Source organism: Peromyscus maniculatus, chromosome 4 (genome assembly GCF_049852395.1).
Source record: "Peromyscus maniculatus bairdii isolate BWxNUB_F1_BW_parent chromosome 4, HU_Pman_BW_mat_3.1, whole genome shotgun sequence".
NCBI classification, from domain to species: Eukaryota; Metazoa; Chordata; class Mammalia; order Rodentia; family Cricetidae; genus Peromyscus; species Peromyscus maniculatus.
The window spans coordinates 22,232,518-22,250,094 of NC_134855.1; the positions used below are offsets into that span (position 1 = coordinate 22,232,518).

The 17,577-nt window shown below is 39.5% G+C and overlaps 1 protein-coding gene across 5 annotated transcripts in view; it reads left to right on the forward strand.

Annotated features, from left to right (window-relative positions):
- The first annotated feature begins 395 nt into the window (after window positions 1-395).
- Kynu (kynureninase) overlaps window positions 396-17,577 on the forward strand; it is a 139,115-nt gene continuing 121,933 nt past the window's right edge. For all 5 annotated transcript variants that reach the window (XM_076569376.1, XM_006974295.4, XM_076569377.1 and 2 more), the window contains exons 1-2: window positions 396-547; window positions 7,606-7,787. In XM_076569376.1, coding sequence (XP_076425491.1) covers window positions 7,619-7,787 — 169 coding nt within the window. In that variant the 5' untranslated portion in view covers window positions 396-547; window positions 7,606-7,618. The remainder of the gene's footprint in view (window positions 548-7,605; window positions 7,788-17,577) is intronic.

The window sequence follows — 17,577 nt, forward strand, 5'->3', positions numbered from 1 at the left end:
CACCACTACACCCAGTTTATTTTAACTTTTGAATAAAACCGTTATCCATTATAAGTCAAAAATCCTACAATCAAACTGAACAGTGGGTCAGGGTCTCAAAATCCAAGAGAAATGTGTCCAGAGTTGAAAGAGAGCATGTCCCCAGGGTTTAGAATATTCCAGAGCACAAAGTAAAAAATACATGCTGATGTTTGGAGTTCAGTTCCCTGACACAGAAATCACTGCAGAAACAAGCAGAGCTCAAGGAAGTGTCTGTGGGTGTCTAGAACTGACAGGATCTCCATGGGAAAAGCTCTCAGAAGAGCCAGATGTCTCCAGCCTGCAGGGGGAGGTGCAGCGTTTTGCTTAGTTTCTGTCAGTGGCTAGAAATTTACAACCTGATTAAACAGGGTGGGAGGGACTAAAGTTAACATGCAAATTCCTAACAGGGTGGAGTCTCATCAGGTCTTAGAGTCTGGCTGGCTAGCAACAAGGAAATATCAGGCGTCTCCCACCCCCACCCCCCAGAAGGTACTGGAAGCTGAAGGCCCTGTGAGGATCTAAGCAGGTAAGCAGGGAGGCCATGGCATGGCTCTACACAGAAATGTACATTCACTTCTCTTACTCTTTTCCAAATGGTAATTCTCTCTGCTGATACAGCGAGGTCCTTTGGAGATTTCTTTCCCTTGTTTCTTTTATGGCATGGCCTCCTGCACCTCTAAACCCAGGAGAGAGAAGAGATCTAAATAGCAAGAGTGAGATAACACATTGCAATTCATCTACTAAACTTGATTAGTTAGCCCTGCACTTCCTCCAGTTTCAATGGTCCAATAGAGCGAGTCCTGTTGAGGACAGGCATGTTTCAATAAGCTTTCTGATTTGTGGGCCTGTGTTTTGTCCTATGCTGCTGTTAGTCACAGTAACTTTTACAGAAGTGAAAGTGTCTCTTCTGGCGTGGAGTCTCTTCCCCTTTTGTTTTCTACAGCATTTGCCTAAAAATAGAAAGTCAGTTGATGTTTTTCTGTGTTTGGTAGACAGCTTTGGTTTCCAATGTTCACTGCTTTAGGAACTTGGAAACAAACTCAAATGCTCAAACAAAACTAAAGCAAACTCAAGTCTTCTAAGGCTCAGCTCGGCTGGCAGTACTATGACGTCACATAATTCCCAGTGGCAGTCCCACAAAAGCATGCTTTGTGCACCTGTATACAAACTTTTTACTTTTCCCATGGAGGATGACATTTCATGAATGTGTCTATACCAGCTTCTAAACTTTGAACTTGGGATCCAGTTTCCTCACTTCAGGGTTAGAAGGGCTCTTTGCTGTGTAAAAATTAACTTTTGAGTACTGGGTCATTTATTTAACTGGTCAATCTTAGAACAGTAGGATCAGGATTCTTACCTAATAATAAGCTATTAGTAAGTAAGTAAAACCTTTCAACTGTAAAAATTTAGCTACATAAATATAGTCATGAAAATACAGTTTTCAAAATTGCAAGGGTATGACTGAGGACAAAATCAACTTCCTTCAAAACACATTGATATTTAAAGCTGTTATGAAAATATCTTATGAATGTGACTTGATGCTAATCACAGCCTCCTGCAAAAAGTTAATTTGAAGTTTATTTTATATAACAATGACCAAAGAGTGTTCAGATGACTTGAATCAGGTACATGACATGTTTGTCTACCTTTGCAAAATTAAACCATGCTAAGTACATGAAATATGAATTTTGACAGTTATGATGAACTAGGATTTAATGTCTTCATTTTCAAACAAATCATGTCAATATGCTTGGAAATGATAAGTCTAAACAAGGCATAAAATGATGTTTTGAAGCACTAATTGTCTTAGCTGGTGGTATGAATGCAGAATTAAGCAGCAATTAGTGTGAACTAATCAAGTGCTCTCTTGGGGCGAAGGCCTTGAATGAGCATTTCAGCCTGTTGGAGCTATGCACAGAAGGGTATCCCAGAAGGAATGAGACCCTATTTCAGCGAAGACACTCCTACCCAGTATCTTCTCCTTCCTTAAGTGTAACAAACCTGGAAGTGGAAACAGCCGCACTTTTGCCAGAAAGAATTAGATTTTAAAATAAAGACAGATAGGCATGAATCTGCAACCCCAGTACTCAGGAAGGAGAGTCATGAGCTCCAGTTAGGCCGCTGCTCCTTCATGATGCTCTGTCTCCAAGTATGTTTTTAACAGGAAATAAATTCACATTTAGACTCTGCTGGTGTGTAGACTTTATGTGGAATTGAAAAGAGAAACTAGAGGAAAAGGGAATAAACTAAAGTTATTGGTTTTAAGACTCGAGAAACAGGATGCAAGAAAATAAGAGGCTGCTCTGAGCAGAGAGTTTTCTCTCTTTGAGCAGGGGGGTTTCTCTGTGGGTCTGACTCCATGCCTCCTCAAGAGAAGCACAGTTTGCTTCTTGGACACACTTGATAAACACTGCATTGGCCTCAGAGTCCATTTTTTAATCTGTTGTAACGTCTTTGGCTTCTGGGTTAAGTAACTCTATCTCCTCAGTATTGTTACAAGGACTAACTAGACGTAGGTGAAAACATAGTAACACTTTTCTTGTTTGTTTTTGGATAGGGTCTGGCCATGTACTCAGGGCTGGCCTAGAACTCGTAATCCTTCAGTCTTTTCCCCAGTAAAATTACTGTGATATCGGCCACCGTGCCCAACATGATTCACTTTTATATTGTCCACATGCTTTGTCAAGAGGTCAGAAGCATTATTTTACTTTTTCAGAGTTATATGTCTGAGTCATAGTAGAGCTCAATAAACATTTTTTGAATTGGTAGTTGGAGAACTACCATTCTTTTCAGTTAGAAAGTCTCTACATTTGCTCACACAAATTATTACCAGTTGTTTTCTCGCATTATTTTGTTGTATGTTAAAATATATGTTAGCAACCAGGAAGACTGTTTCTAGGTTGCTGTTGTTTAAGACAGGGTCTTATGATGTAGTACAAGCTGGCCTGGAACTCAGTATAGCCAAGGATGATGCTGAATTCAAGGCCATCCTCAGCCTCCCTAGTGCTGAGACTGCAGGCATGAGTAAACATCTCTAGTTTCATTTAGTAGTATTGCACCAGCATTTCACAGATTGAAGGGATGATAGCAAGGTTAAAATGTAGCCACAGAAGATTTCACAGTGTTAACAAATGCTCCCTGAGAGGATAGTGGGGTGCTGCTTGGAATATGACAGTGAATTAATCTCAGAATGGAAATAATCTCTCTCAGAACTCATGTGTCCCCAAAGAAATAGTAAAGTGCCAGCACTCCAGGTAAAATCCCAACATAAGGCAAACTCTTGACTCTGAGTTTCACTAGAAGTGTTTCTGTAATTGGTCTTCCTATGGTCAGAGTGAGAGAGGTCACATTCTCCTGGGAACAGCTAGTCCTCATTCACTGAGCTGTTTGTTTGGCTTCTCCTATTCAGCTGTCATTTTATTCTAGGGAAAAGCCTACATAAGCAACAATGCTTAGCAATGAGGTAACCAGCATGAGTAATTAAACATGGTGTGGTGCCAGTAGAATAGACTTTAACTGAGCCTGTAAGAACTCACTGTCACAGGTCTGTAGTAAGGATACACCTTACAGCAAGGACGTAAAGCACCCCAGGATATTTAGCAACAGCCCTCAACAGGCCCCAGAGCTTTGCAGAGCTTAGTGTATAGCAGGGTTCTGTGACTCTCAACAGAGGACCAGCCTGTATTTGTTTGGAGTCTTCACTGTTTAGCCACAACAATTGCTCAGCTTGGTGACCTTATTTGCTGCTGGAATCACTGCACACTTTCATGGTTTAATAATCAATACTTCTGTTTCACTGAGAAAATAAAAATGAGTCTCTCGTGACCATATGCTCTTGAGCCCCAGTATTTCATAGCTTCTCTCTGATTCTTTGCAATTTATGACCCTGTTTCTACCTGAATTAATCAATGTCTATCACAGTTCAAACTCTGGGAAGAATTTGCTGTTATGCTCAGCTAAATACTATGCCCACTGCCTCAACAGAGCTGCAGCAAGTCATTCGGACACAGCAACGCATGGTCAAGTGTTCAGGCAAGGACTAACTAAATGTGTCAGGTCAAGGGAGAGATGCTGTCATCTCTAGTCATGCTCCCTCCTTCAGAAGGTACCCCAGTAGGAACCAATTTCAAATCAAGTCGCAGGCATAGCAAGCATATTCTATCTTTCTCATCTGCACATGTACCTAAAGAAACTGTGCTGTAGTTAGAGTTCAAAATAAAAGGAAGGATAGAAAATAAAATGCAACTTTAAAAACTTCTTCTATGCCAGGTTTGAACAAAACCCATTCTAGATTAGCATGAGGTGAAAAGCAGACATCATACACTCTCTTCATTACAATGGCCTTAGTGGCATCACTGTCTATACTTATGGAATTGAATGTTTTCCATGTAGGACTCTTCTGTGCAGGAGAAGCCATTGCCACCCTGTCTGTATTTTTCTTACCAAATGTACCATGAACTCACACTCTTCTCTTTTCTCAATCCTGTAACATTTAAAAAATTATTTGTTATTACTAATATAAGTAATATTGTGTATAAGTAATATTATCTGTGTGTGTGTGTGTGTGTGTGTGTGTGTGTGTGTGTGGTTTTTCTGCATTAGTACAGGCATATATGTGCCACGGTGCGTGTCTAGGGGTCAAAGGAAAACTTTTGGGAGTTGGTTCTCTCCTTTCACATTGTTCAGTCAAGGGCTTTCTTGTATCTGCCAGACTCACACTCTAGGCTGGTTGTCCCAGGGAATTCTGGGGAGTTCTCCTGTTTCCACCCCCCATCTTTCTGCAAGAGTGCTGGGATTACAGATGTATGGCATATATCCGGAATTTAACTTTGGCTCTGAGAATCAAACTCAGGTTGAAAGACTTACGCAGCAACTGCTTTCATCTGCTTTGCCGTGTCTTCGGCTCCCTGTTAAATTCTTATAATTCTTCAGAGTACATGGTGTTTTTCACTTAATGCAAATTACATATCTTTTCTTCACTAAAATCACTGAATAAGCCTATTTTCTATTCGACAAGTACCCCAAAGCCCCTTTGGGTCACAGAAGTTTCCAAAACTAATATCTGCTGCCCTTGTCAACTTCACTCGATTTCCCACCCCCTTAACCCTACAGAGTATTGTGTGACCAAGCTAAGGTCATCTCCTGCCCTGGACCTTTCAGTTATAACCATCTTCCTTCCAATTGAGATTTTCATCAAGACAAATGCACAGGGCCCCACTGAGGTTGGTCACTTAAGCCACAGATGCATCCCATTATTCTGTTCCCTTAGTTCTTAGAAGTATCCACAACATTTACTACAGTATTCGTTCTCCTTTTCTTCCACAAAATGTCAACCATGTAAGAATTGACACTTACAGCTTTCTCCCCTACCCTCCCACCAGTATCGGGGGCTACAGGAAGGGAGCAAGGCAAGCACAGGTCTTAAAGGCTTAAGTGGATGATGCTTACAGAACTACCATGTGTAAAACAAGGAAGTCTAAGGTGGGCTAGGTATCTTTCACACCTTTCTTACTCAACTTCAAAAGCCTGAAATTTCGGGGAAATATAAATCAATATGCCAACCGATGAATGGAGTTAAAACATGCAATTAAACCTCCATTGTCAGGCCAGTGAGATAACTCAACTGGTAAAAGTGCTTGCTGCACAGCAGGATGTGTTGAACTCACTACCGAGACCCACAGTGCAAAGAGAGAACTCATTTCTAACAGTTTTCCTCTGATGTCCACACATGCTTAGTGGCATGTAGGTGTTCCCATATTCATTTTATACATTCTATACCAATTATTGAAGTAATTTTCTTTAAAAAAAATATTGAACCCCTAATGGCTCCTCAGAAAGGTTCAGCCCACTTCCCCAAATACTAAAGAGTTCTAGATAATTAGGAAACAGAGTAGAATGTGGTTTTAAGAAACACTACAGAATCCTGCTTGCTCTGGGGTGGCTGAGAAGCAGCAGGTGGTTGAATTAATTGCTCTGGTATCCTATTGAGAGAAAGAGGACATTCCAAGAGAACTTGCCTTTCCATCAATATCATATACATTACATTTGCATGTACATTAAAGACTCTTGTTAAAGTTTAAGTTATTCATAGCTTTAAAATGTTGTAACATGGAGAATTAGGTGTCTATACTTTTAAAAAAAAGGAACCTTCATTGTTACAACTTAGTAAAATAGCTAGACAGAATGAGGTGAAACAATAAATTCGTGGTTTGTTTTTTTCAGATAAGAATGGAATGAGGACTGGAGAGATGGCTCAGTTCACTAAGAGTACTTGTTTCTTACAGAGAACCTGACTTTGGTTTCCAGCACCCACACAGATAACAACTGCCTGCAACTCCAGTTCCAAGGACCAGATACCCTCTTCTGGCCTTTGTGGACACTGCACACATAGGACACACACACACACACACACACACACACACACACACACACACACACACAGACATATTCATGTAGGCAAACAATCATACACACAAAATAAAAATAAATAAACCCTAAAATTGAAAAGTAACAGAATGAGGAGGTTACAGGAGATGTTTCACTCAGGAAACTATCTGCCATACAAGCCCACAGATCGGATGTCAGATCTCCAGCACCTACAGAAAATCTAGGTGCAGCAACAGGCATTTGTAACCCCAGTATGAAGGGAAGGATGGAAACTAACTAGGCCCTGCTGGAGCTCACTGGCAAGCCAACCTAGGCTATTGGTGAGCTCCAGGGTCAGTGAGAGCACTTGTGTCAGGAATGTTAGACTAAGTGCGTGAGGACAACACCAACACTGACCTTCAGCCTCTGCATGCACGCACACAGACGTGTGACCCACAAACATATATGCACATACACACAGAAACACATGCATGTACACAGACATGTATAACACACACACACACACACACACACACACACAACCACAAAATAAAAAAAATAAAAAACCAGCAATATTAACAACAAAATCTCTTCTGCAGCCTTAGCAATTTTTGTTTTTTATTTATATAGACAAGGTTTCAGTATGTATCCCTGCCTGGGCTGGAAAGCTCTATGTGATCCAGGCTGACCTCAAACTCCTAAAGGTTTGCTTCTGCCTCCCTGTTGTGCCACCACACCTAGCATAGTATTTTCAAACATTTCTAAGTTACTACTATTTTCATTGTATATAGAACAAAATCTTTGGATTAGGTTTAAAGTGAGTAATTCCATTGTTCTTTCTACCATGTGGGTTGCAGGAATGGAACTTGGGTTTCCAGGCTTGACAGCAAAGGCCTTTACTCTTGGTGCCCTATCTCCAGCCACTTCTGTTGGTTTGATTTGGGGGAGGGAGGTTGGTCTCAGTATGTAGCCCGTCCTGGTGTGACGCACTCACTGTGTAGCCCAAGCTTGTGTCTATCTCTCAGTAATTCTCCTACTTCAGCCTTCCAGTTCCGGGATAACAGGTATGTACCACTGCTCCTGGCTAGAATTCTATTGTTTCTGGAGTTGCAAAAATGGGAATCTGGGTTTAAAACCATGGTACACTCTGTAAAGGGATAATACTCTGTAGAGAAGTGACGATGGCGATATTGTTTGATCATTTTACTTCCTTCTTAGATAACAGTTTGTGATGGAGCCCTCGCCCCTTGAGCTACCGGTTGACGCAGTGCGGCGCATTGCGGCTGAACTCAAATGCCACCCAACAGATGAGAGAGTTGCACTCCGCTTGGATGAGGAAGATAAACTGAGGCATTTTAGAGACTGTTTTCATATCCCCAAAATGCGGGATCTGCCTCCAAGTAAGACTAGTGGGAAGGGTTTTATAATTCAGTTTAGTAATTAATTTATCTCTGCTAAAGCATGTGATTGTCATAAGTCTCCAAAACCATTGTTCCATTACATAATAGAGCTGTTACAATTGTTTCTGAGAAAACAGCGGGCCCCTGACACTACCCTACCAACCCATCCACCTACCTGAGCCTCCTATTCTTTATGTTTCTTATCCTTCCTGAATATAATGCTCACAGGGTGCTTATGCTGTCAACTACTTTTCTGAACAATACAGCAGCTGATTGAAAGTATAGGCAGAGGTGCTTGCTTGTTCTCGGCACTTAAAGCACAAAGCAATTCTTTTCAAAGCGATATTAGAACATGTCTTATTTTGTGGCATCTCATTGATGATAGATAGCATGGTGCTTGTCTGAGAGCTAATGCATTTGTGGCTAGAAGTATTAGGAGGCATAATATGTGAACAGCTTTCTTTGCATGCTACAAGGAAAGGCAACATGTGTCAGAGCTTCAAGAAACCCACGCTGCATTTCTAATGTGACAAAGTGACCTCAAAGTTTCTGTTTTTAGGGAGAAAACTCTGTCTTTAAACATATGTATCCCAGGCACAAAAAATATGAAGCATCTTGTTTCAAGCTCCATTGCTTTACACCAGTGAAAAGGCTACAAGGCTGACTGGAATGGATTGCAAAGTCAGCCTCACGTGATATATATAATCCAACTTCTGTTAATTTTCCTTCAAATTTAATAAAGTGGGTACAATTTTGAATACTCAGAATCCAAGAACTTCCACTAACATTATTCATGATAGGTTTGGGTCACATATTCTCATTTGGCTTACACTCTCTGAACACCCTTGTGAAATGTGACACCTAGAGGATCGATCCCTGTGTGACTGCCATGTCTAGCATCAGACATAATTTTGGAAAGAAGAAAGTGGAGTGCAAACCAGGTGTCAGAAGATGAATATGCTTGCCTCAGAAGTGTACACTTAAAAATAGATGAGATGTAAGATTTTCTCATGGGGAACTTAGCATAGTTTTTTGCTATGTGTTACAACTAGAAGTTTCTGGGGCTCGTGAGATGGCTTAATGATTAAGCACACATGTTGTCCTTTCAGAAGATCAGAGTTCAATTTCTAGTACCCATATCATGTGATTCACAGCTACCTATGATTCCAGCTCCAGGGGGATTCAATACCTCTGCCTCTGTAGGCACACAAATTAATGTTCACAGACCCACACAGAGACAGACAAACAGATAATTTTTAAAATAATTTAATTTTTAAAAACAGCATTGCATATATATGATCATTTAAGAGCTGATGCCATTGTCCCAACCCTAAGAATAATATCCGCTTTGAGTTTTTGCCAAACAGACTTACTTGGGCAAGACATGGCTGATTCTTAAAGAAAATAAAGAGGGATGATAAATTGATTCAGTAAATAATTTAAATTGTTTTAATAAATCAAGTTTCAGATGGCAAAAAAAAAAAAATAGTTCATCAAGACAAAGTAAGGTTTCTTCACGAGCAGCCTGAGGGTGAACAGGGACTGTATTAGAAATTCTGTTTCTTAGTTCTGGCCCAGAATTATTGAATACACAGCCTTGGTTTGAGGCCACTGTCACCTACTCTAAATGAAACTGGGTGGTATACTGGAGGTGGATCAACTGATCTCCATTCTTGTATTCCCATTCTGTGTGTGTCTTTCTCTAAGGATTCACCCATTCAACCAACATTTCTTCACCATTTTCTGGTATGACTCACTTTTCTCAGAATAACTGAGTGAAGTGAGTAGTGGTTGATTGTGTGCTTGAATTTGAGGAGACGGATATTAAGGAAAATCACGAAGAACTCAATGTATGCTCTACTCTGAGATATTGCCCTGGTAGAACAGTGATGATGGGTATTATTTTGCTCAAGATCATATGGGATGGAAACTTTGATAGGGTGACATCTGTGTAAGGGATGACAATGGAGTGAGAAGGTGAGCCCTGTGTAGATACAGGAGAAGTAAGCTGAAGAAGAGCTCAGGTTTATACTATTAAAACAAAACAGAATCCAACTCAGGAGCAATGACGGTGGCTTCTCTTCTGTGATTACTTCTTACAGGCTATAGATGCATCAAAAAAATCAATATTTTAAGAGTATAGAACAATGGCATAGCAGTTCATTCTGGGAGACTAGCATAAAAGCCAAAGCAAGAAGCTTTAAATGCTGAGCGACAAGAAACAAAGCAGGCCTATCAACAAAATTGGGAAAGGAAAAGCAACAGGACTCTCAGTGGTAGAATTCTTTTTTTTTTCTTTTTTTTCTGTGCTACAAGATCTTGCTCATTGCCCAGTTGGGCTACAAACTGATGGATGTCCTCCAGCCTTCCAAGTGCTGGGGTTACAGGTGTGTGCCACCCTTCTCAACTCTAATAGTATGTGCCTTAGAATATTCAGAAAGCACTATGTTTATTGACCTGATAATTTCTGGGTTGACTGTTTGATTTTTGCAGTCCTTTATACACCCTAGATATTAATACCCCATCTGAGCTGTAGTTGTCAAATTTTTCCATCCATCTTTTCTCAACTCCTTGCCTGTGCACTTGCCTTGAAGTATTTTACTTATGTTCTCCTCTAAACAGTTTCAAAGAACCAGGTCTTACAACAAGTTCTTTGATCTATTTTGAGTAGATTACTATGCAGGTCGGGAGATAAGACTTCAGATCTAAAATCTACAAATGCAAAAGTACATGCAGAAATCCTACTTTGTCCAGACCCATTTGATAAAGTCTATTTTTTCTTAACAATGTTTTTTTGTTTTATGTTATGTCCATTTCCACCTCTCTCCCGATTCCAGTTCTTCTTGTATCCCCAACCCCTTCTCAAATTATTACCTATATATGTTTTATAAATATACATGTGTATGAATGTATATATATATATATATATATATATATATATATATATATATATATATATACACATACACATACACACACACACACACACACACACACACACACACACACACATCCACATCCACAAATATGGCATCCTTATAAAAATTTGTTGGTATATTTTTGGAAGGCCCTCTATTTTGTTGTTCTGCATGTTTTTATGTGCCAGTACCATGGTGTTTTTGTTATTGTGTCTCTGTAATACAATTTGGGGTCCGGTTCTGAAGTATCTCCAGCATTGCTCTTTATAATATAGAGTTGCTTTTACTGCTTGGGTTTTTTTGTGTTTCCATATGGTATTCGTGGTATTTTCCATGTCTGTAAAGAATGACAACACTTACATTTACTCAGCAGACTGCTTTTGGTAAATAATTATTTTCATAATCTATATTATAAAAATGACTACTATATATAGTATATATATGGCATATATATGTAATTCTGCCAATCCATTAATGTAAGATATTTTTCTATCTTCTGTGAGTTTTTATTATAGAAGTCTTTCATCTCCTAGGTTACATTTATACCTAGGCTAGTGTGTGTGTGTGTGTGTGTGTGTGTGTGTATGTGTGTGTGTGTGTGTGTGTGTGTGTGTGTGTGTGTGTGTGTGAAGCTATTACGCATATGTTTTAGCCTTGATTTATTTCTCAGGAAGTTCATTATCAGTCTAGAGAAAAGTTACTGATTTTCTCTCCTGCATTCTTCTTGAAAAATATGTATAAGGTCTAAGAGTTTTCTTTTCCATATGGGAGCATTTGCAAGTGAGAATAATTAGAATCTCTTTCCTAATTATACTCTTTTTATTTCTCTCTCTTGATTTATCACTCTAAGACTTTGAGGCAGGTGGATCTCTGTGAGTTCAGGGCCATCCTGGTCTACAAACAAGTTCCGGGACAGACTCCAAGGCTAAACAGAGAAACCCTATCTCAAAAAAAAAATAGTTCTGGGATAATAAACTTCTTGAAAGAAGAAATACAAATGAGCAGATACTTGAAAAGTGTTCAACATCCTTAGCCATTATGAAATTGAAACTGAAAATTTTCTTTAGATTCCCTCTCACACCAGTTGGAATGGCTAATATCAAAGCAAAAACAAAAACAGAAGAAAGAGGAAAAAAGTCAAATAACAACACATACTGTCAAGATGCAGGGAAAGAGGAATGCTCCTTCCCCACTGGTGGGGATGTAAGCAGACACAGCAACTGTGGAAAGGAGTGTTGCAGCAGGCTTTCTTTTAGACCACCAACCAACTCTCAAATCATGACACAGACACCTGTTAGTCATAATGAATGCTCAGCCTTAGCTTATGCTCATTTCTTGCTAGCTCTTATAACTTAACCTGTTTCTCTTTAACTACATTTTGCCTTGGGGCTTTTACCTTTCTTTCCTTCTGTATATTTTACTTTCACTGCTTTTCCATGGCTGCCTGGTGGCTGCCTGGCTTCTGGCCCCAGGCATGTCCTTCTCTTTTTTCTTCATTCCCTCCTATTTCTTCTCTCTTATTTTTCTAGAGCCTACATTTCTCCTCCTGTTTATTCTCTCTGCCAGCCAGCCCCACCTGTTTACACAGTTAAAATAGTATTCTGCAACAGTGTAGAGGGTGTTCAAAATCGAAGTCAGAACTACCATACTACTACACTCGTGCCACTTTCTTACATATTGGAAGGACTCTAAGTTGGTATGCCACAGAGATGCTTGCATATTCATGTGTTTTTGTTTGTTTATTTGCTCTGCTGTTCAGAATGGCCAGGAAATCAAAATGAGCATTTCATGTCTAGCAACAAAGGAACAGATAGAGAAATGTGCTACATGTAATGTGATGCTATACAATCATAAAGAAATATGAAAAAGTTACATGTCCAGGAAATAGATCAACTCATTGTGCTAAGTAAAATAATTAAATATGTGAGCACAAATACCACATGCTTTCTCCTCTATGGGCATTCAGAATTATGTGTGGAGGTTCTTAGAACTAGGAAAGAGAAGAGGAGCTCTTAGGGGCAGGGAATCAGTTGGTGGAATACATGGAATCAGAAAGCAGATGGAGGACTGACTATGTGTGGGAAGGAAGAGAGCCAGTCAGAGGGAAGCAGAAGGCAAGGGGGAGAGCAAAGGAGAAATAAGTGGGAACAAAGGACCCTGGCATCTGTGTGTGAAAATGTCATAACAAAATTGATTACTTCATATGCTAACATAAAAAATTAATTTTTAAAAATTCTTCAAGGAAAAACTACAACCTACAGTTTTCTAATTTTTCTTCATTGAATACAAGATTAGTCTAGGTTTCCAGTAGAATTTTTTTGAAGTGAATAAGCTTTAAAAACATTTTCTGGGATACTATTATGGATAGGATGAAAATATTCTTACTGAGCTGGTGGTATTCTTAATGCTTCACATTGTTCTGCAGGTTATAGCCAAAAATGGAAGGAAGGAAGGAAGGAAGGAAGGAAGGAAGGAAGGAAGGAAGGAAGGGAGGGAGGGAGGGAGGGAGGGAGGGAGGGAGGGAGGGAGGGAGGGAGGAAGGAAGGAAGGGAGGGATGGAGGGAGGGAAAGAAAAGAGAAAATGTGAGTAGTATAGAGTGGTTGTGAGTAAAGGGCTGATAAGACCAAAGAAGTAAAAGTAATGGAAGCAAGGAAAGCAGCTGAGCTTCAAGACAGACTTGAAATGCTTGTTAAACAGTAGATTTAATGTTAGCAGATGCTGCACCAGCTTTATGGTATAGGTTAAATAGCAGTGACATGATTCATGTAATTAGCTTGTTTTAGGTAACTACTCATCTCAAAAAATGTCTTTTTCTGCTTTAGTATGTATGGCCTTCATTTAGAGTTCAGGAAGGTAACAGCTAAGTTTCATAGTAGTAAGAAGCATGTGGTGACAGAGAAAACAGAGCAAGGTGTGTCCTCTTCTTTGAAAAGGATTTCAGGTTCACCTAACATGCCCCCACCTAACTGTAAAAACAAGAGTGCTGATAAAATGTATTTTTTTTTAATTTAAAAAAGATTTATTTAAATGTATATGTGAAGTTGCATGTGTTTATCCACATTACATGCATATAAGTGCCCTTGTGGGCTACAGGGCATCAAATCTCATGGAAGTGGAGTTCCAGTCTGTTGTGAACTACCTAATGTAGGTGCTGAGAACCTGGGTTCTCTGCAAAAGCAGTAAACATTCTCAACTGCCAAGCCATCTCCCCAGCCTCACATTCATTCTTAATAGTCACACGCCAAGCTAACAATTCTAATACTATAAAGGAAAATGAGAGTGGAATCAGGGAACAGCTAACAGCTGGGTTAACAGTGAAATCATAAATTTGAGAGTCATCAACATTTAAGTAACATTTGAAAATATAGGTTTGAACATTAAAAACCGTACATCCCACTGGAACAAAATTTCTGGAAGCAAAACAGTAAGCATGAGCCTGTAAAGCAAACTATTAACAGAGTTGGAAAAAGTGAATCAGGGAACACATAATGTGTGTAGAAAGGCATTCAATAGAATGAGAGTGCTTCTGCAGTCATAGAAGCTAAATCCAGCAGTTAAGAAAGTGTTATTTAATAGGCTTAATTTTAATCAAGTCATTGGAATGATAGTGGGGATGGATTTTTGCAAATATAATTGAAAGATTGGAAACTGGAATTTACAGACATTTTCCAAGAAACTTTCCCTTGAAAAGAAGAAAACCAGAGATCACAGGGAGAGAAAGGAAACCCCAGAGGTCTTTGATCATGTCTGCACTTTAAGAAAAAGAAACTGAGAGGAGTATGAGATAGAAAGATAAGTTTTCCGGCTAAGAGGAATTTATATTAGCTCTGTTGTCTGTCCTCACATATTCAGCTCATGGAACCCACAAACCTAAGATGATATAGACTATTAAAGACAATTTTTGTCAATTCTCAAGAGATGGGCATAGTAGGCAAGATCTGCAACTGAGATGGATACTTCTTGAAGAACTTTCATGTCCCCATCTCAGCATTACATCATCCTGGCAATACAGCCCATGCCTTGCTCTTCAGTGTCACAGAGGGTTGGAAATAAAATGTGTTTATCAAGCATCCAGGGTTTCACCCAAGTGTGGTGGCAAGGTCTACTTTCCCCTTCAGTGGTTGCCTTAGTTACATTTCTATTACTGCACTAAAGCACCATGACCAAGGCATCTTATAAAAGAAATAATTTATTTTGGCTTATGCTTTCTGAGGGTTAGAATCTATGATGGAAGAACAAAGGAACAGCTGAGAGCTCACATCTTGATGCACTACCACAGACAGAGAGAAACAGTGGGAATCATATGAGCCTTTTTAAACCTCAAAGCTCCTATCTAAGTGACACACCTCCTCCAACAAGGTCACACTTCTTAATCCTTTCCAAACAGTTTCACCAATTTGAGACTAAGTGTTCAAATGTATGAGCCTATGAGAGTTGTTTTCATTCACACAATCACAGTTATGTATATTTTTCCCTAAAGGGAACTTAACTTCAAGAGTATAGGGAAATCCTTCTTAAGTCCTCAAAATGCATTTTTTTCTTTGGGAGTCTTCCACCCTATAATTTCCAGACAGCATAGAAGACTAATTAACTCAAAAATTACTTAAGACTATATTAGTTGTGAAGGTAAGTCTAGAAGTGAACCATACTTTTCTCAGTCTTCCTCTTAGAAGATCAAGTCCCAAGGGCTTTGGATGGGCATAGCCTTGCATCCTCATAAAAACAAAAATAAAAGCTAAAACCATCCACTCTTAGTAGCCATGGATTGCCTATAGCTATTTATCTATTGGTGAATCCAAGTGAGATTTATCCCATTCACACTGGCATCTCAAGTGGTGGGTACCATTTTTCAGGTATTATTTAGGTGACCATTTTTTTTTTTTTTGGTTTTTGAGACAGGGTTTCTCTGTGTAGCTTTGTGCCTTTCCTGGAGCTCACTTGGTAGCCCAGGCTGGCCTCGAACTCACAGAGATCCACCTGCCTCTGCCTCTCGGGTGCTGGGATTAAAGGTGTGCGCCACCAACGCCCTGCCATGGTGACCATATTTTTAAGATTCATGGCTGCACCTCTCTGTCATACACAGAAGACACTATCGTCCAGTAGATACCTGATCCTCTATCTCTTAGGTTATACAATCCCAAGTGGGCAGCTCTGAATACATATACACTCAAGCAACACTAAAGGGACTCAACAGGTTGTATTTATAAATTAATATAGACATATGTAACAATAATAATTAAAGAATAAGAGGACATGAAAAAAAGAAAGGGAAAACTAGTGTTCCTTCAGGATAATATCAAGAAATCTAATAGTATTAAACTGGACTTAATGAGATGTTGTGGTGTGTGATGTTAGTATTAAGGCACTCAGCAAACCATAATGATATGAACTCATTCCATTCTGAACAATGGTAAACTAGACATAGGTACAACTTTTATTCAGTAAAATACATAAATCAGATTAATGGGTCTTTACAATGTGAGTAAATCTCTGTCCTCAGACACATGGGCACCATTTTACAAATTAGTGCCAGATCTTTATGCACACATGAGTTCAGAGGCTCATGTATGACTGACTCTGTATGGTTTTCTGAAAGTGCCTGCTACTGAGAGAGGGTTATTTTTGTCTTAATTTTTGTTTGGATGAGGATTTTGCTGTAGGTTGCTCAGTAACCAGCTTCAAAGGGCCCAAGTTCATGTACCTCTGCTAGAAAACTGAGAGTTTAGTTTATGTTCTGCTACTGACATAAGGGGCAAGGGCACTGGGAACAAGTTGTGCAAGTGTCCACCTTGCTTTCCTCCATGTGGCCAAGAGCCCTGGCGCTGGATCAACACGTTGCTACTGGAAAATCAGATGGAGGGCATGAGCAGAAAACAAAGCAATAATTGCAAATATCTCGTTCATTCTTCACAATCTTCAGAGGAACGCTGCTCTGACAAGTAAAGGAGAACTAGGATTCTCCTAGAATTCGGACAGACCTCCAACTTTGGGGTTTCTGGTTCTGTGAATTCCTCAAAAATAGGAAGAAACCCTGAAGCTCCTTTATAGTTTGGTTGTATTTCCAGTTCTGACTTTTTAGCCTAATCTACAGGTGGCCCTTAAACAGGAAGCTATATCCCAACTAGCTTATCACAAACTGAAAATGCATTTGAAAGTTAAAAACTATGAGTGGAATTTAAGTCTGTTAAGTTGAACCAACTCATGTCTCTGCTGTCAGTTCTCCAGAACCATCAGACGGCCACTAGACACACCACAATAGACTCCAGTGTCATCCTGGAAGTGCTTCACCGTGTCAAGTTGTGTCTGACTGCTACCTAAGTGCAAAATACAGGCAAGAGTTTCCACAGTTCAAAGTCAAGTAAATACCCATTGTACCAGTACTGAATTTTTTTTTAAAAAGAGCTTTATTTTAAAAGATTTTTTAAGGCAGAATATATTAGTACCCTCATCTTTCATTTTAATGGCCAGGAACAGAATTGCTCCTTAGGAAGTTTGACAGGCAGAATTATATGTATTAGATAATGGAAGAAAAGGAAGCCTTCCCTCACCTATTGCTTTGCTTCTGAGGCATCTTTGTCTTCAACTAAAGTTTTGACCTGATTTCTCAGAGGACCGTGATCTCAGATTTATGGACATGAGCCTAAGTCCCAGCTAAGTGCTATTGCAGAGTGCTGAGATGCAGCTCCATATTGCCAACTGTAATAACAAGCCAGTTACATTACTACCACAATTATTAAGATTGGAACAATTTTACAATTAGGCAGTGTGTACCTAGTGAGTTCAGATTATATGCTTGGCTCTTTCTGGTAATGAGGGGCTCCGAATAATCAAAACGTGAACGAAACAAGCACATCTGGGCCCTCTGTGTTTT